The sequence below is a fragment of the Juglans regia genome, chromosome 9, assembly GCF_001411555.2.
Source record: "Juglans regia cultivar Chandler chromosome 9, Walnut 2.0, whole genome shotgun sequence".
Classification (NCBI taxonomy): Eukaryota; Viridiplantae; Streptophyta; class Magnoliopsida; order Fagales; family Juglandaceae; genus Juglans; species Juglans regia.
In genome coordinates this window covers 12,951,582-12,972,622 of record NC_049909.1, presented here as the reverse complement: position 1 = coordinate 12,972,622, position 21,041 = coordinate 12,951,582, and the positions used below count along the sequence as shown (strand labels likewise).

The 21,041-nt window shown below is 36.2% G+C and overlaps 1 protein-coding gene across 1 annotated transcript; it reads left to right on the top strand.

Moving 5' to 3' along the window:
* The first annotated feature begins 12,194 nt into the window (after window positions 1-12,194).
* Window positions 12,195-14,495, top strand: LOC108981332 (pentatricopeptide repeat-containing protein At3g48250, chloroplastic-like). The gene has a single exon (XM_018952447.2). It carries the CDS (start codon window positions 12,279-12,281, stop codon window positions 14,160-14,162), a length of 1,884 nt encoding a protein of 627 aa, XP_018807992.2. The 5' UTR covers window positions 12,195-12,278; the 3' UTR covers window positions 14,163-14,495.
* Window positions 14,496-21,041: the final 6,546 nt, after the last annotated feature.

The following is a 21,041-nucleotide window of genomic DNA, read 5'->3' as shown; positions in this document are numbered from 1 at the left end:
TTTGTGCTCAGTCTATGGGCTTACAATCGTGCATGTATGTGGGGGACTTCAACATCATTCGGAATGATTCCGAAAGATGTGGGGGTAGGCCAAGACTTCTTGGAGCCATGAAGGATTTTAATAATTGGATTCAGCAGGGGGGTTTGATTGAAATGGCTTCAAAGGGAAGTGCCTTCTCTTGGTGTAATGGGCAGCATGGTCTTGCTCGCTCTTGGGCACGGCTGGATTGTGTTTTGATTGATGTATCTTTTCTTTCGGATTTTCCTAATGCTATTTGTTCTTATTTGTCAAGATCTACTTCGGATCATTCTCCTATGTGTATTGAGTTCAAGCAATATCTGTTTTCCTATGGCCCTGCCCCTTCTAGGTTCCAACAGATGTGGGTGGAACATCAAAATTTTCTGGATTGTGTTCGACAAGCTTGGGAATCTCGATCGGGTGGTTTAGCCATTCAAAATCTTATTATGAAGCTTAAACAGACTAAAGTTGATTTGCGTGCTTGGAACAAAAGGGTTTTTGGGCATACAGTGCGTCATATTGTTACCTTTGAGGAAAGGGTCGAGGAGCTTGAATTAAAGCTTCAATTACATTGGGAAGAAGATATTGATCAAAAGCTTCAGGGGGCTATTTCGGATTTAGCAATTTGGAGGCATCGGGAAGAAATTAGATTGTCTCAAATGGCCAAGCTAAAATGGAAAGTGGATGGGGATTGGAATTCAAAATTTTTTCATGCTTGTTTAGCTAATAAAAGGCGAAAGAGGGTTCTTGAGATGCGTTCAAATGAGGTGGTTTATACGTCTCCAGAGTCTATACATCAAGGGGCGGTTGATTATTTTTCAAACTTCTTTCAGGGGGTGTCGCCAGTTGAGAATCCAAACCTTGAGGGGCTTATTGATCCGGTTATCTCTGGGGAGGAGAATGCCTCTTTGGTTCGTGCGCCTTCCTTGGAAGAGGTATTTGATGCTTTATCTTCTATTTCTATTAATAGTGCTCCTAGTCCTGATGGTTTTGGCTCTGGGTTCTATAAAAGCTGTTGGGAGGTGGTTAAAAATGATGTGGGGAATGCTATGTCAGAGTTCTTTGTTTCCATGTATCTTTCAAAATTTTTTACGGCTTCTTATTTGGTTCTTATTCCAAAGGTGGATGCTCCAACAGGTTTTGATAAGTTCCGGCCTATTAGTCTTTGCTCTGTTTTTTATAAAATTTGCTCTAAAATAATTGTGAATCGTTTGACTAGTCTGTTGCCAAAATTGGTTTCGTTGGAACAAGGCGCTTTTATCCCGGGTCGAAGTATCTATGAGAACGTTAGTCTTACGCAGGAAATGGTTCACTCCATCAACAAAAGTAATCACGGTGGCAATATTATGTTGAAAGTAGACATGGCAAAAGCATATGATCGTGTTAATTGGAATTTCTTGATAAGGGTTATGAAGAGTTTTGGATTCTCGGCCCAATTTTGTGATCTGGTTTTTTTCTGTATATCTAGCCCATGGTATTCGGTTATGATGAATGGGACAACAAAAGGCTTTTTTCCGGGTGGCAGTGGTCTTCGACAAGGTGATCCTTTATCTCCCTATTTGTTTATTATTCAGCAGGAAATTCTTTCCAGGTTGATCCACCGTAGTGTGGTTGAGAATAGATTTGGGCATTTTCATCAGGCCCGAGGTACGCCTATTATTTCTCATTTAATGTATGCTGATAATGTGGTTATTTTTTCTAATGGAAGTCAAAGATCGGTCCGGGTGCTCCAAAGTATCTTGAATCAATATGAAAGAAGGTCGGGTCAGGCCATTAATAAACAAAAGTCCACCCTATATTGTTCGAAATAAAATCTCTTCTACTCGCAAGCGTCGTCTTCTTCGGAGTACAGGTTTTGTGGAAGGGCATTTCCCTTTTCGATACCTTGGAGTTCCCATTATTTTGGGGCGTCTGAAAATTTTAGACCTTGAATGCATGATCGATAAAGTGAGACAAAAATTAAGTGGTTGGAAAATGCGGCTGCTATCTTCTGGAGGGAAATTGATTTTATTACGTCATGTCATTTCTAGTATGACCCTTCACCTTTTTGCTGTTTTACAGGTCCCTCAAGCAGTAATTAATAAGATCCATCAGCTGATGAGTTCTTTCTTTTGGGGTGAATCTAATGGGAAAGATAAAAAAAATGGGTGGCTTGGAAAACTATTTGTAGTCCTGTGACGGAAGGCGGGCTGGGGTTGAGGCATTTCATGGACAATCAGACATCTCTGCATATGAGGTTAGCTTGGAATCTTTTTCAAGGTAACTCTCTCTGGGCAAATTTTTTTAAGGCTAAATATGTGGATTCGAAACCATGGTTACTTATTGATGTTGATAAAGGCTCCAGATTTTGGAGAATGGTTGCTCGTTGTGTTCTTTTGATTTTGAATAATACTAAATGGAGAGTTAAAGATGGTGACATTTTTTTTCTGGTATGATAAATGGAGAGACAATGGTCCTTTGTGCAATGAAAGGCCGATTGTGGGTCACCCTTTGCTAAAAATTAAAGAGTGTTGGTTATCTGATAATTGGGATGTTAATCTCCTAGAGAATTTGGTCGGATTAGAGAATGTGGATGATATTGTTGCCTCTTTATCTGGGCAAAATTCGGGAAAAGATGTTCTAGTTTGGACTCCATCTGAGACAGGTATGTTTTCTACCAAATCTGCTTGGCATTGTATTCGAGTCAGAGGTTCAAGATTGGATTGGCATTCTTGGATTTGGCATAAAAATGTTCCTCTAAAAATGTCTATTCATTTTTGGAAGGTTTGGCATAGGGCTTTGAGTGTTGATGACAGACTGCGTCGTGTTGGCATTCCTATTGTTTCCAAATGTGATTGTTGTATTGCAGGGCATTATGAAGACATTAATCATGTTCTCATTGAGGGAGATTTTCCAAAACAGATATGGTCCTTTTTCGGTAACCTTTTTGGACTTCCGGTTGGTAGTAACTGGAAGTTGCATGTCTCCTCTTGGTTCAGGCATGCTCAGACTAATTCTCAGGTAGGTATTATTATTGGTTTATTACCTGTCATCATTACTTGGAGAATTTGGAGAAGGTGTTGTCTAGCTCGAATGGAGGGCAAAGTGGAAGCTCAAGATGCGGTCATTAAATCCATTTGTATTTGGATTGGTACTCTTTGTCAGAGAGTTGAAAATCCTCATAGTTTATCCCGTTATGATGCCATGATTCTTGAGGCCTTATAGATTCAACCGGTCCCATTAAAGGTAAGGCGATGCAAATTAGTCAAGTGGCATAAACCACCTTCAGGGTGGGTTAAATTGAATACATATGGTAGTAGTCTTGGGAACCCGGGTGCTAGTGGTATTGGTGGAGTTATTCGAAATGAGCAGGGTCGGCTTATGCAGGCTTTCGCATCTCCTATTGGTCATGGCACAAATAATAAAGCAGAGTTATTAGCGCTCCTAACTGGTTTGTGACTTTGCAGATCTTTCCATATTCTGAATGTGATTGTAGAGGTTGATTCTTTGGTGATTATCTCTTGGTGGAATATGGGGAGATGTGGGATTTGGTACCTGGAGGATTATTGGAAAGAAATTGTTAGCTTGGCTCAAGTCATTACTTGTCGGTTTCAACACGTGTTACGAGAAGGAAATAAGATGGCGGATTGGTTGACAAAAGAGGGTGCAAATGGCTTCGATTTGACCTTCACTAATAATTCTATTTTGCCTCGGGTCCTTAGAGGTTTATTGCATTTGGATTTGTCTGGTATTCCATCATTAAGATGTCGGTGAGTTTCTTTGATATCGGTAGTTTTTTTTTTTTTTTTTGTGGTCTCTTCTAAAGTCTTGTTTTGTTGTGACTCCTTTATAGGATTATTTTTGGTTGTTCATTGCATTACGTTTGTTGGTTGGGTTTAGTCTTTGATTGTAACTACGGTATTCCTCCGCCATAAGTGAGGGCTTATTAATAAAATTGGGACGGGGTCACTATTAGACATGTGATTTCCGACTGTTCTAAAAAAAAAAAAAGTTATAACTATATAATAGATTAATAGTATTAGTATTAGACTATTAGTATATATATTTTTAATACCATATTATAGTCTATTAGTATACTAATACTATATAGACTTATAGTGTGTGTATATAATATATATATATATTATAATGATATAGTGATACTAATACTATATATTATATAATAATACATTAATACTATAAACTTATAGTGATTAGTTATTATCAATCATGATTAATATAAGTTATAACTATATAATAGATTAATAGTATTAGTATTAGACTATTAGTATATATTGTTTTAATACCATATTAGAGTCTATTAGTATACTAATACTATATAGACTTATAGTGTGTGTACATAATATATATATATATATTATAATGATATAGTGATACTAATACTATATATTATATAATAATACATTAATACTATAGACTTATAGTGATTAGTTATTATCAATCATGATTAATATAAGTTATAACTATATAATAGATTAATAGTATTAGTACTAGACTATTAGTAATATAGTATAGCTATATGTTAGTAATATACTAATATTAGTTATAGTGATTTAGTATAAGTTATAACTATATTACTATAACTATAACTATTAACTATAGTCTTAGTCTATATTAGACTATTACTAATATATTATTAGTATATATTTTTTTTAATACCATATTAGAGTCTAGAAGTAGAGTCTAGACTATTAATATTAGACTTGTATTAGTATAAATATTAGTAATTTAGTATTACTATAAAATTATAAATATTAGTATTACTATAAAATTATAAATATTAGTATTAGTTAATAATTACTTAATGATGAGTTAGTGATAGGATTAGGTTAATTAGTCAAATGAAAATTATATACTTAATATATATAAATTATTAAATTATATATATATATATATTTAATTCAGTCCGGTCCAGTCTGAAAAACCACCGGACCATGGACCAGACCGAATTCATTCGGTCCTTTGAATTTCGGACCGGAACCACTCCCGGTCCGGTCTGGTCAGTTTTTCCGATCCGGACCGCCCGATTCTACCCCTACATGTAAGGCGATGGGTTGTGATTGGGCACATATATAAAGTTGAAACTTGAAAGTCACTGAACAAATAATATAAGAAAAAATCAAAAAAATAAATCAACTTAATTAGGAAGCCAGACAATAACGAGTTAAAAGCGACTGACATAGCAAGGATCTGAGATGGGGTGCCTCGTGACAACCTGCATGCTCTAGGAGGTGGATTACCTAGCCTGTTAGTTATTGGTTGCCAAAAATTGTGTACAACTACCAATGGCAAAGGCAATGCAATACTGATTTAAAGCTTTTGGGGAAGAGCTGGTTTTGTTTGATCAACAACATACAGTGCTCAGTCGCTAGCTAGGTGGTTATTATGGGCTGAAAGAAGTGTGTCTGGGCTGCAATACTATGTGGTGGAGGTTGATGACAGAAGTGGAGGTTGTGTGGAGAAGAGTTGCAGAGCTTACGAAGTCGAGATCATAGATGGCAGTTTAGTTAGTTAGTGAAATGTGATATGTTGTCATTTTATTAGTCTAGTTTTATATGGGTGTGTTGTACATATGTAGAATGACATCGTTTGGTTGAGAGGTAGAGTGTTGTCGTTTTAAAGAAATAAGCTTGAACTGTAAATATGAATTGTGATACACAGCCATTTTGGCTTACATTTTGATTACACAGTATAAAAGCATCCACGAGTTGGAATGGAGGCCAACTTTGGAATTTAGCGCAATCCTCTCTCTGTCTCACTAACTCTGTCTCTCTAATTCTTGATCTTGTTCTTGGAGGGTGACTACCTCGAAGCAGTCAACCTGTAGTGTAGCAGAAAGGCCCATCACAGTTGGTATCAGTAGTCCGTAGCAATGGTGAAAGGTACTCAATCTTATGCATTGATCGTGGATTTAGTGAATCACGTTAGGCAACAACAAGAAAGGCAGCAGAAACAGATTGAAGAAACCATTACAATTCTACTTTAGCAACAAGAAGCTGCTAAACTGGAAAGGGAGAATCAAGATAAGAGGTTCTCAGAACTCTTGCAACATATTTCGAGAATTTCTTGTAATGGGTCTGAGGGTAATGGACAGAATGTGAGAAATCATCAAGAAAGTCAACAAGTTGGTAGAAATGGTGATTTTCATGAAGTAAATGGTGAAGGACATGGTGATATGGGTGACATATAATTTGCTAAGGGAATTAAACTAGACTTTCCAAGATTTTTGGGAAAGAATCCTTCGGCATAGATTTACAGAGCTAATCAGTATTTCTTATATCATCAGGTGCCTCCTGGATAGAGAATATCGTTAGCATCATTTCATATGGATAAGGAAGCTTTAATTTGGTTTCAAGATGCGAGTGAAGCTGGTACTTTTCATTCTTGGGAGGAGTTTACATAGGCTGTGCAAGTACGTTTTGGTTCATCAACATACGATGCTCCAATGGAAACATTGACACGTTTGAAGCAGGTTAGTTATGTTACTTCCTATAAATCAGAATTTGAATTACTTTCTAATAGAATCAAAGGCATATCTGAGAGAAATAAATTGAGTTGCTTTTTGAGTGGCCTGAAAGATAATGTTAGGTTGCCAGTGAGGATGATGAATCCTACTACATTAAATGATGCATTTGGTCTAGCAAATATCCAAGAACAATATATTTGGACTACTAGGAGGTCCTGAAAGGGTAATTCTATGGATTTTAGTAGTCAATCTTTAGGAGGTTCTATATTGGGTACGCCCAAAACATTGCCGACTGCTAAGTTACCTTATCAAAAGGTGTCTGAGGCTCAAATGCAAGAAAGAAAAAATGGCTTGTGTTACTTTTGTGATGACAAGTGGCATCAAGGCCACAAGTGTGTTAAGCCAAGGGAAATGCTGGATGTAACTGGCTGGGGAAACCGTTGGATAACCATGTCCCATGTGGCATTAAATAAAATGGTATCGTTTCATTTTTTTCCAAAACGGTTCAACGTTCCTTCATCTTCTTCTCAAGGTCTTCAGTCTTCTCATTTCTAACTTTCAAACAAAAATGCTCCCCAAGCACAGAAGTTCCATCATCTTCCCCAAGCACCATAAAAAATCTACCTTCCAAAGCTTTGAAAAAAACACAAATTTCAAAGAAATATCTCATAATCTGAAAAGAAAGTAGTCAAGGTTCTTTTAAAAGTTCTATCATTATTTATTTATTTATTTGCTATTATTAAACTTTGTCCAGTGTTTATCGATTCAAATACTCTAAATGTTTCTCTCAAGTTCTTAATGACTGCAGAAAAGACACAAATGAATAATAATTTTATAAATAAATAATTAATTTGGTTGTATTTAAAAGCTATTATTCTGGGTTCGTTAATACCCATTTTTATTTTCCTCTGTTTTGGTTTTAAAGCAGAGATAGACAATCCTTCACAATCACATTCCTCAATACAAATGTTTTCTCTAAAGTGGATTGCAAACCAAACACATAAAAAATATTCCCCTAAAAATATTTTAGAGGATAAGTACATAATTTATCCAGGGTTTTAAATAGAGAATAGAAAACAAAAATAAAAAAGGAATCTCATTTGGGCTTGAGAGAGAGACAGAGATGGAGAACTACTTTTCGAACGTGGAAGGAGGAAAGCAAGCCTTGGGTGGGGCTTTAGCAACTTCAAATACCTTCTTCTTTGTCAAACTGGTTGAGTAGATACCATGATTCATGAACAAAGAGACCCAGAGAAGACGATGACGCAGAGTAGCCTTTTTGGTTTTCTATTGCACTATTGAAATCCAAATTCTTCTCTCCTTCCCTCTCATTTCGTCTGTTTTTTTTTTAAATTATATCGGCTGTTTTTTTAACCGATTCTCCAACGGTTATGCCCGACGGTTACTTGTAGCACTATTGTTATTTGTTAGAAAATATGGATGTCCCTATTAATGAAGAGGGGGGGGGGGGGAAGGATCAATATAAAGTTGAATTAAATGGAATGAATCGCGTGCCAGGGGGGGGATCAATATAAAGTTGAATTAAATGGAGAATCTGAAGAGTATAGGGATGTTGCTTCTATCTCTTTGCATGCTATTATTGGCACTCCAAGTCCTGTGACAATGAGGGTTGTTGGCCAAATTAAAAAACAAAAAGTGATGATTTTAATCGATACTGGTAGTAACCACACTTTTGAGGGTACTTTAGTTGTTACTAAATGTGGTTTGGTTGTGCAGAAAGATCAGCTCATTCAAATTAGGGTTGCTAATGGAGAAGATTTGAATAGTATGGGTAGAGCTACTTCAGTGGAGGTACAAATGCAAGGCACTAAGTTTATTGTTGATTTTTTTGCACTTACATTGGGTGGGTGTGATGTGTTGATGGGAATTCAGTGGCTCTTGTCACTAGGATCTGTATTGTGGAATTTTACTGAACTTCAAATGGAGTTCTGTTATGAAGGCAAGGTTGTATGTCTTAAGGTTATCATATCTTCTACCATTGAGTTGATTGATGATAAGGAAATCTCTACCATTTCTAAGGTGGGATTTAAAGGGTTATGGTTACAATTGATGACAATGGAAAACACTCAGGATCAACCTACTCCTTGTGGTGAAGTCACTGAGCTGTTGCAGAAGTTTAGTGGCATTTTTTATGAGCCTAAAGGCCTTCCTCCTCATAGGTCTCGAGACCATCAGATTGTGTTGAAGAATGAGGCACTCCCTGTGAGTTTAAGACCATATAGATATCCTTATTACCAGAAGATAGAGATTGAAAAGATTGTTGTTGAATTGTTGAAGTCTAGTGTCATAAGGCCAAGTCAGTCACTATTCTCTTATCCTATTCTGCTAGTAAGAAAGTCAGATGGTTCTTCGAATGTGTATGGACTATCGAAGCCACAATTAAATATAAGTATCCTATACCAGTTGTTGATGAGCTGCTAGATGAGCTATTTGGCTCTACTGTCTTTTCTAAATTAGATTTGAGATCTGGATATCATCAGATTAGAATGAGGGCCGAGGATGAGCATAAAACAACATTTAGAACACATGAGGGACATTATGAGTTCATTTTTATGCCATTTGGACTCACTAATGCTCCTTCAACATTTCAAGCTCTTATGAATGATGTTTTTAAACCATTCTTGAGGCAATTTGTAATCGTGTTCTTTGAAGATATTCTCGTTTACAACAAGGAGCTCAAGTCCAATTTGCTACATTTGTCCACTGTTTGGGAGATCTTATAGAAGAATCAGTGTTTGCCAAAAAGTCCAAGTGTCACTTTGCATGTCAAAAGATAGAGTATTTGGGTCATTTGATTTCTAAAGAGGGTGTGAGGGATGACCCAAGAAGTTAAATTCTATGGTAAACTGGCCAGTTTCAAAAACTCTTAAGGTTTTGAGGGGTTTTTTGGGATTGACAGGATATTATATAAAGTTCATTCGTGACTATGACCAAATAGCTACTCTACTTACTGCTTTACTAAAGATGGATGTTTTTCAATGGTCAGAGGCAACCATTGTAGCATTTGAATAGTTGCCGAAGGCTGTTATTAGTCCTCCAATTCTAGCCTTGCCAGATTTTACTCAAAAGTTTGTGATTGAATGTGATGCTTGTGAAGTGGAGATAGGAGATGTATTGAAGTAGAATCAGAAATCATTGGCTTTTCTTAGCCAAGCTCTCAAGGGTAAGAATTTGCTACTTTCTACTTACGAGAAAGAATTATTAACTATAGTGTTGGCTTTAAAAAAGTGGAGGTCTTATTTGTTGGGGTCTGCTTTTGTCATTAGAACTGACCACCTTAGTCTAAAGTAATTGTTGGAGCAAAATGTGAGTACAATAGTAAAACAAAAATGGATTTCAAAGCTATTGGACTATGAATTTTCCATTGAATATAAAAAGGATATTGAGAACAAGTTTGTAGATGCTTTGTCTCGAAGGGACTCTCCAGAAGATTCAGCTTCATTGTCTGCTATTTCATATGCTACCCTAGTTTGGTTAGAAGAATGGAAGCATGCTTATGTAGCAGATGTGTTGGCTCAGCAACAATTGTTACTATTGAAGGAAGGCTCTCCTTCCACCTCTTCCTTTTCTCTTAAGCATGGATTTATGTTTAGAAAATGGACGATTTATATACCAAACTGTCTTGAGTTTAAGCTTATAGTGTTGAATTTCATACATGCTAGTCCATCTGTTGGACATTCTGGCTTTCACAAGTCGCTACAGAGGGCTAGACATGATTTTTATTGGCCTGGCTTGAAGCGGGAAGTGAAGAATTATATTAAAGAATGTGAAGTATGTCAAAGGAATAAGGTAGAGAACATACATCCTATTGGTTACTACAACCATTACTTGTGCCCCAAAATATCTTTCAAAAGGGTATTATGTTGTTATGGTTATTGTGGATAGATAGTCTAAGTATTCACATTTTATGGCCTTAAAACACCCCTTCACAGTAGCAAAAGTGGTATCAATATTTATTTGGATAGAGGGGCTACTTTCACTAATTTATTTGGAAAAGAGTTATTCAGGCTACAAGGAGTAACTCTCTCTTATTCATATGCATACCATCCTTAGAGTGATGGTTAAACCAAGGCAGTTAACAAATGTTTGGAACATTTTATGAGGAGTTTTACAGGAGACAAGCCAAGTTCATGGTTTGACTGGTTAACCTTAGCTGAGTGGTGGTATAACACCACCTTTCACACCTTTACAAAACTCACTCCCTATGAAGTGGTTTATGGCAGATTCCCAACTAAACTCCAATCATATATTCCTAGTTTAACTGTTAATCAAGCAGTATATGAGGTGCTAAGGACCAGGGGGGAGATATTGTCTACATTGAAGCTTAATTTGGGTGCTGCTCTGGAAAGAATGAAGCATCAGGCTGACAAGAGTAGAACTGAAAGGGAGTTCGAGGTTGTTGATTGGGTATTTCTCAGGTTGCAACCATACAAACAATAGTCCTTGGTAGTTAGGGGAAACTTGAAATTGTCTCCTAGGTTCTATGGGTCATTCCATATCATAAAGAGGATTGGCTAGGTGGCTTACAAGCTTGAATTGCCTCAACATTCTTCCCTCCATCCAGTCTTCCATGTCTCTTGTTTGAAGAAAAAAGTGGGCCAACATTCTTCCCTTATCAACATTGCCACTAGTCAATTTACAAGGAGAGTTAGTACCAGAACCTAATTGTATTTTACAACGCAGAAGTAGAAAGCTTAATAATAGAGTTGTGGTGGTCTTGATTTAGTGGAAAGGAGCTGGAGTAGAAGATGCTACTTGGGAGTCTTATTGGCAGCTTTGTGACAGGTTTCCTCACCTTGCGCAGAAGTAGGGATTCGTTTGGATTCGTAAGTGATCTCAGCTCATCTCAACTCATCTCAGCTCATCTCAACTCATCTCAACTCATCTCAACTCATCTCACTACTATTTAGCAACTTTAACTCATAAATCTCACTACTATTCACAACTCATCTCATTACTATTCACAATCCATCTCAGCTCATCTCAGCTCATCTCAAATCATCTTCGAATCCAAACGTCTCCTAAAGGGGGAGGGTATGTTATGGGTTGAAAGAAGTGTGTCTAAGCTGCAATGCTATGTGGTGGAGGTTGATGATAGAAGTAGAGGTTGTGTGGAGAAGAGTCGCAGAGCTTATGAAGTCAAGATCATGGATGGCAGTTTAGTTAGTTAGTGAAATGTGATACATTATCGTTTTATTAGTATATTTTATGTGGGTGTGTTGTACATAAGTAGAACAACATCGTTTGGTTAAGAGGTAGGGTGTTGTCGTTTTGAAGAAATAAGCTTGAACTGTAAATATGAATTGTGATATGCAACCATTTTGACTTACATTTTGATTACACAGTATAAAAGCATCCATGAGTTGGAATGGAGGCCAACTTTAGGATTTAGTACAATCATCTCTCTCTCTCATTCTTGATCTTGTACTTGGAGGGTGACTACCTCGAAGCAATCGAGCAAAAGGATCCATCACCGTGGTAGCCCTAATCCAAGTGACTGTTGTTTTTTTTTTTTTTTTGAGTATTCTAAGAATTTTTATACCGTAGATGCATTATGTTTGGGAATAAAAATAAAAAACTATTTTCCGAAATTATGTAACCAAACATGCTCTTTTAGACTAGTTTTGCAAATTTGGACCCGGGTCTATCCAATTAAAACCGGACATTTTCGTAGTATCCAGACTCCAGAGCTTTCGAACACTGGAGGAATCACTCCAATCGACGTTCGAAGCTTTTCTTCTCTGTAGAACGTAAGCTTGAAACATGAGCCGCCATGAACCGAGCAAAGGCAAGCCTTACATCACTCAGACTTCTTAGCTCGCTCCTCTCCATAGGGTCTCCCGCAACTCGGCCTGTCGCCAGTCAGGTGATTCACTTCTATCGCTCTATTTCCCATCCATCTTTTTATAGTTCCCTCTTCCTCTGTACCCATCAAAAGCTGTTCTTCTCGTCGAAACCAAATACGGTCGTGGACCACCTACTGGCAAACGATTGGTCTGATGAGTTCGAACGCGAGTTAGAAAAATTGAATCAACCGCTGACACACGAAACAGTTATTTACGTTTTGAAGAAAAAACTCGATAAAGACCCAGAAAAGGCCGCGGGTTTTTTCAACTGGGTCTGTGAGAAAACTGGGTTTAGACCCAGTTATTCGGTGTATAGCTTAATGCTTAGGATTTTGGTAAACAAACGGTCAATGAAGCAGTTTTGGATCACACTAAGGAAAATGAAAGAGCACGGGTTTTATGTCGATAAGGACACCTATTTGAGAATTTTGGGGCAGTTAAAGAAGGCTAAGATGCCTGGTGATGCAGCGGCTTTGAGCCATTTTTATAATAGTATGCGTGTAGAGAATGCCAGGGAGAATTTTGTGAAGAAGGTGGTTCATATTGTTTTGGAGTCAGAGTGGAGTGATGAGGTTGAACTTGAATTGGGGGAGCTCAAAATTTTTTTATGCAATAACTTTATGATACGTATATTGAAGGAACTTCGTAATTACCCTTCGAAAGCTTTGAAATTTTTTCATTGGGCAGGCCAGTGTAATGGTTATGAACACAACACAATGTCTTATAATGCTATTGCTAGGGTTCTTGGTAGGGAAGATTCAATTGAGCTGTTTTGGAGTGTTGTTGAGGAGATGAAGGATGTGGGTCATGACATGGATTTTAACACTTACATAAAGATCTCAAGGCTGTTTCAGAAAAACAAGATGATGGAGGATGCGGTGAAGCTTTACGAGTTTATGATGGATGGTCCATTTAAGCCCTCCGTTCAGGACTGCGGCATGCTTTTGAGAAGCATATCAGCTGGGGATAACCCAAATTTGGACTTGGTGTTTAGAGTTGCGAAGAATTATGAGTCAACGGGGCATACTCTCTCCAAAGCCGTTTACGATGGGATTCATAGGTCGTTGACAAATGCAGGGAGGTTTGATGAGGCAGAAAATGTTATGAAGGTTATGAGAAATGCAGGGTATCCACCTGATAACATTACATACAGCCAGGTGGTTTTCGGACTTTGTAAGACAAGTAGGTTTGAAAAAGCTTGTAAGGTGCTGGATGAGATGGAAGCACAAGGATGCCTTCCCGATATTAAGACTTGGACCATTTTGATTCAAGGACTCTGTGCAGCCAATGAAGTTGAAAAGGCACTAATGTGTTTGGCAAAGATGATAGAGAAGAACATTGATGTCGATGCTGATCTGTTGGATGTCATATTAAATGGTTTCCTTACTCAGACGAGAATAGATGGCGCATACAAATGGCTTGTGGGGATGGTGAATAAGTCACGTGTACGACCTTGGCAAGCTACATATAAAAATATGATCGAAAAGCTTCTTAGTGTAAGGAAACTTGAAGAAGCACTGAACCTGCTTCATTTGATGAAGAAGCAAAATTACTCACCTTTCCCAGAACCGTTTGTCCAATATATCTCAAAGTTTGGGACTGTGGAAAATGCCATGGAATATTTTAAGGCATTGAGTGTGAAGGAATATCCATCCTCTTCTGCTTACCTTCATGTTTTCAAATCATTCTTCCAAGAAGGGAGACACTCTGAGGCCAAGGATCTCCTCTTCAAGTGCCCTCATCATATTCGAATGCATGGTGAAATCACCGAACTTTTTGGTTCCACAGGGAACGGCAATGCGACTTCATGACCCTTATACCATGAGGAGTGTGCCCAATCGTAAGTTCTCTCTTACAATCAAAGTTGTTCAACGCAATGTAGGGAGTTATTTATTCCTACTCATTGCATAAGAGAACTGACATCATTCTTAGATGAAGATTTTCTGGACTAGGTTCTTAACTAAATTCCTTTTTGTAGTTCTGAGTTTCTGGTGGGTGGTTCATAAAAGTTAATACCATGACCAGTAAAATTGTACGGTTTGAGTACTTTTTCTCTTGTTTTGCCTCCAAAATAGCAAGCATTTGTGCACTTACTCTTGAAATTAGTATGTTAAATCCATGGATAAAGGCTGAAACCCTTCTCTTATGCGTGTGCATGTGCATGTGCTTTGCAATCTTGAGTATCTTGAACATCCAGATGTTCCATTCTACATACCCCCCCATGTTCCCTCTGAGTGAACTTTCAAAACATTTAGTTGAGATAAATGTTGTTCTTTCATTCTAGATTTTATCATCTTCAATTACACTTGCTGTTGCGACACATTTTAATTGGTTATATGTTAACCACTTAAATGAACAATCAGTTCAAATGGTACCACATCAACAAGTGTGACTGGAGATAATAAAATAAAAATCTATATTGAAGAGAGTCATTGCTATTTTTTGAAGTGATAAAAGGACATCAATAGGGCCTGCAAAGAAAACCAAAGGGGAAGCTCCGGAAAGATGGCAGATTGTTTTTTTTATGGGTGGTGTGGAAGTAATCTAGAGCTCCAGAAAACTTTAGGCATAACAAAGCGCAGAAAAAATCATTGATAGCCATGACATATGGGGCATCCATTATGCGAAACAGATGCGAGAAAATAGGAGTAAGTTGGATCAACCATAGGGTAATTGAGAAAAAGAAAAAATTGCAAATAAAAGAGTCGCACAAGCACCATATCCCTTTTCCAGGGAGCAAATTAATGGCGAGATGCAAAAGTCTAAGGCCTGGTTTGGACGATTAGATGGTTTTAGATAAAAGTTGAAAGTTGAATAAAATATTATTAGAATATTATTTTTTAATATTATTATTATTTTGAGATTTGAAAAAATAGAATTAAGATTTGAAAAAGTTGAATTGTTTATTATATTTTGTGTGAGAATTTGAAAAAATTGGTAATAATGAAATTAGATGAGATGTGATAAAATGAAACAGTCTCTGAATCCATACGAGCCCTAAGTTGATATTAATCCTCAAGTTATGGGAAGAATTAATATTAACATCGGTTAAAATGAGCTAAATTTTTATCAGCATCTCACTTCATGTAATGCCTCAATCCCACATGGAAAAGGAAAAATAAATCTCTCACATTAATTGAGTCCTATTTAGATACAGAAACGGTTTGATCTCATCTCATATCATTATTATAATTTTTTTAAATTTTCACACAAAATAAAATAGCAATTTAACATTTTCAAATTTTAAAATAATAATAATATTAAAAATAATATTCTAACAATATTTTATTCAACTTTAAACTTTTATCTGAAATCATCTCATTTCACTATCCAAACGGGGCCACTTTGTGTTAAATTCCATATTAACTAATTATAAGTTGAAATTGCATTTTATAAATAATTTTAGGAAGAGTTTGTTTACTTACGAGTCGATGTGAATTAGGATTGAATAGCGGGTGGTCACAGCTTGCACCCACCCTACATTAATTATATTGTTCGTTTGGAAATATAATTTTTCTCTTACCTTAACTTATGAAAATTAATTTGTAGCAAACTCTTTCTTTAAATTATATTATATTATGGTATCAGAGCCAAATTATCATATCAATCATTTCATAACTACTAGAGCATTATCTCACACGATCTTGACAAAAACATTAGAATATTAACAGTTTATGTCACTCCAAGTCTCCCTCCAATCCTAGCTAGATTGGAGAAAAGAACAGCTTACATGAAATAATGTATCTTACATTAATTTCAGAATAAGAAGAAAGAACTAAAAAAAGGATCAATACCTCCTCACATTGACCTCACATTGTTTGAAATTTTCGAACAAATGAAGATTGTTTTTTGGCGATGGTTTCAACTGATCCATCACTTAGGTTTTATTTGGATACAAAAAAAGTTAAATTTCATCTCATCTCATCGTTACAATTTTTTCAAATTCTTATATATAATATAATAAATAATATAATTTTTTCAAATCTCTAAACAATAATAATATTAAAAAATAATATTTTATTTAATTTTTAATTTTCATATAAAATCATCTCATTTCATCTCATGATCTCACTATCTAAATGAGGCCTTAGTAAAACATTTACAACCTGGCGTCCCGTTTCAAGATGGGATAAAATATTAAAAGATGAACGGATTCTCTGAAGAGTTAAAAGATTTGAAATGGATGTTTTCAATAATAATTTTTATCTATATTTATTCTAAAATTTATTCTAAAATTGTATTCGGTTCATGTACTTGTCATGAATTGGTACAGAAAACTGTGATAGGAAGGGAAAAAGTTGGATAGTGCTATGGTATCCATTCATCGATAAGTTCATTTTGTCCTTTTTGTTTTTAACATTAAAAAAAAAAAAAAAAAAAAAAAGACGACACGAAATATTGCATCCGTCCGTCGGTTTGATTAGCATTTTCTAAAGTGGGTAGTGCTATTATGCTCTTTTAATTTATCTATTTGGTATGTCCTTAATGTAAATTATATATATTTTTTATTTTTATTTTAAATATTTTTTAAACATGTTTAAATATTTCTAAAAATAAAAAAATACTAATATATTAATAGTGACTTTTTTAACTATTAAATAAAAAAATTAAATTAAATAAAAAATTAAATATTTTAATAGTGACTTCTAGACAGCTAAGGGAACGAACGAGAATACATGAGTGGTCACCTTCAACCTTAGAACAAGAACTCCAAAATATGATCTTATCTAGAAAAGAGGTATCTGATTTCATTGTATAAAAACAAATGAGAGATTATAAAATAATTATATTATATTAGATTTACCCTACATACGATCCGTGACATAGGTTCTGTACTGAACCATGTAAATCTATGTCCCACCATCTCTATTTATATTTCTTGTATTTAATTTCTATTAATTGTTATGGATGTACACACGAGCACCATACCACGGCTCTGGACCACTATCGTGGACTCCGAACAGTCTCATCTAGTCTTGAACTGCTTTAAAGGCCCATAAATGACTTTTTTTCCCGTTTCGACATGTTGTGCAACTTTTTACCATTAACATACACCCAATACAGATGCAAGTTGACAACTTCACATAACACAGCATAAAGGAAACACGCAATATAGGATCGATCGGGACTAGTGTGCAAATTCTGTATGATCTCCAATTGAGTGATTAAGAACACAACACGTACGCATGAAGTGCAAAAGAGGGCTTTAATTATTTGGTCCTTCATTGAAATATAGGATCAGTCAATATTCAGTATGTCTGTCAAAATTATGATAGCAGTAATATGGTTTCAACTTTGAATCAACTTCAGAAATGATAGATTTGTGATCATGTTGGACAAAGATCCGTATCAGGAGCAAATTCAAATTTGACATTTAGTTTAATTTTCCGGGTAGAAAACCTGCGATTAATAGCTACAGTGGTATCTTGTGTGAGTTTTTATGTGATTGCATATTCATTCTTAAGAATAGTTCACTTTTAGTTTATTTTGGCCAAGGAAAATAATTTGTGCAAGCTTCAAAGCTGGGTGCGAGTCTCGTGCAAGGGTTTTTTTTTTTTTTTTTTTAAGTGCAATCAACCTTAAAAGTCTACCTTTTTATGATGGGTTGCAATTTTTTTTTTTTTTTAATCAAAATAACCATACACGAGACTTGCATGCCTTAAATTTGTATCTAACATTACTCTTTTAGATTAATTGTTGGGCTACACAATATTGTCATAACACGTAAAGATGGCAACTATTGTGCCGGCCCTTTAATACCTAAAGGAAAATCTACCATGCTTATCATTACTCCGTTTATTGAGTTGGTTGCTGATTCTTAAGAAAATTTCTATTTGCAAGTCAATATATATGGAGGTTACACATTCTACACTTTTGATATGACATGACATGATTTGATTTATAAAGTAAATTTAAAATTTTAACTCTTAAAGAAGAAAATATTGTTGCAATCGCTCTAATTAATATGAGAAAAGATATTTGCAATTATAAATTGTGCAACCGTCACGTAATAATTTTGAAAAAAATGAATAAAACATAGACTCACATGAAAAAGAATTAATTTTTTAATAGTGGACTCAACTTTTTTTCTAAGTGATTACGCAGTATTTACGTATTTACGGTTGTATATATATATATATGTAGAATTGCTCAATTAATATTAATACTCACTTTTCAGATGACTCTAAAGATCGATCGAGTCCAATGATCTATGCGGGTGGATTTAGCTTAGAGTCTGTACTAGCCAAGGCAAGAATGGTACTAGTGCATGATCTCTTGTGTAGTTATTTAGACAAAAGAACCATATCATGAATTCATCTGAGATTTTATTTCAGAGAATTTGTTATACAGTTTTAGATTTTAAATAAATTAATTTAAGATGGATGTTGCTAAATTTACTTCACAAATTTATCTTTGCAACTAGAAAAGATTCTTCTCCTAGTGGATTGCATTGTTGTACGTAGGATTCTCATGTAAAGAGGTCTCAGTGGGTTTTGGAAAAAGGGTACAAATAATATTCCCATCTCCATCACTTTTGTAGAATGGTCCTGACTCCTGGAATTAAGATCGATCCCCCTGCACTAACATCTCCTTCTTGAATTTGATTGACAAAGATAACAGCACCCACATGACATCATGCTCAATCTCTGTTGCTGAATATTCCATAGAGATTGCTGAAGAATACAATCGACGACAGTCGTTCACTGCACTATTTGTTGTGAAAACGATGGCAAAAGATTGAAAGTAAATACGAAAAGAACAATTAAACAATCACACGATATAAGATTTACATGGTTCGACAAATTGCCTACGTTCACGAGAGCTGCAGAGGATTTTTATTACTTAAGGAATCACAATACAATATTTGGCGACTACTGTGCAACAGAACATATCATATATATAGTGTAAACAGTGGAAAACCCTAAAATCTCAATAATAGCGATGTTCGTTAGAGCGGTGTGTCAAGCGCACATCGAGTGAACCTATTTCCCGCAATTGTTCGAGCCATGTGTCGAGCGGCTCACGAGCGAACTCTCTGACTTCAATTCCACTCGAGCGGTATGTTGAGCGAGTGTCGAGCAAACTCTCTGACTTGCATCCGCTCGAGCTCACTATCAATTAGGTCTTTAGCAAAGTCTTTGTGACGTCTCCGCTCAAGTGGCTAAAGAATCCGCTTGATCAGTGTGGACCAGACTCCACAGTACTCAACAATTCTCCTACTTGTACACCCACTGTATCACCCCTACCTCAAACATGATATCCTCCACCTTTAAAACTCACTGCCCCTGCTCTCAAGTGTAACACCATTTGTCAACATATCAGCAGGGTTCTTACTTCCACAAATTTTCTCAAGTAACAACTGTCTATCATCTAGTAATGATCGTAAAAGGTGATACCTGATCTGAATGTGCTTGGTCATGAAATGAAATGCTGGATTCTTGGCAAGGAATATAGCACTCTGACTATCACTATAGAGAGTGTCCTTCTAATTCTTTTTACCCAATTCCTCCAAGAAGCCTTGTAACCAAGTTATTTCTTTTGATGCTTCTGACACTGTAATATACTTAGCTTCTGTAGTAGACAAAGAAACTGTTTTCTGCAAATTAGAACCCCATGACACGGTGGTACCACCCAAAGTGTAAACAAAACCTGTGTTACTCTTTCTAATATTAGTATCTCCAGCTAAACCAGCATCAGCATAGCCTTGCACCTCTAAGCTCTCTCTTGAGAATCACAAACACGTTTCTGATGAGCCTTTTAAGTACCTCAGATTTCATTTCACAGCTTCCCAATGTTGTTTTCCTTAGTTACTCATGTATCTGCTCAGAACTCCCACTACATGGGCAATATCTGGTCTTGTGCTAACCATAACATACATAAGTTAACCAATAGCTGAGGCATAAGAAACCTTACTCATGTAGTCTTGTTCCTCCCCTGACTTTGGTGATTGATCCTTACTGAGTCTGAAGTGACTACCCAAGGGTGTGCCTACTAGTTTGGCCTGGTCTATATTGAACCTGCTGAGTACCTTTTTCACATACTCAACCTACGAGAATCTCAATGTGCCTTTCACTCTGTCTCTGACAATTCTCATGCCAAAGATTAGTTTTGCAGCTCCCAAATCCTTCATTGCAAAGTGCTTTGACATCTGCTTCTTCAGATTATTGATCTCATTAATACTAGCCCTTGCAATAAGCATGTCATCCACATACAACAATAAAATAATGTAGGAATTGTCAAAATGCCTGACATAACAGTAGTGATCTGCCTAACATCTGATGTACCATGCACTGCACATACTGTCAAACTTCTTGTACCACTGTCTAGGAGCTTGTTTCAGGCCATACAAGCTCTTATTCAGTCTACAAACTGATCATTCCTTTTCCTGTACTACAAACCCCTTAGGTTGATGCATGTAGATATCTTCCTCTACGTCTACATGAAGGAAAACCGTTTTGATATCTAACTGCTCAAAAAATAAATCTTCAGTAGCAATCATAGTTAGCACTAACTTGATGGTTGTGATCTTCACCATAGGAGAAAAGATCTCAGAGTAATCAATACCTTGTTTCTGCTGAACGCCTTTTACAACAAGTCTAGCCTTATACCTCTTATTGTCATCATGCTCAGTCTTCACCCAGTACACCCACTTGTTCTGCAATGCCTTCTTCTTTGATGGAAGTTCTATC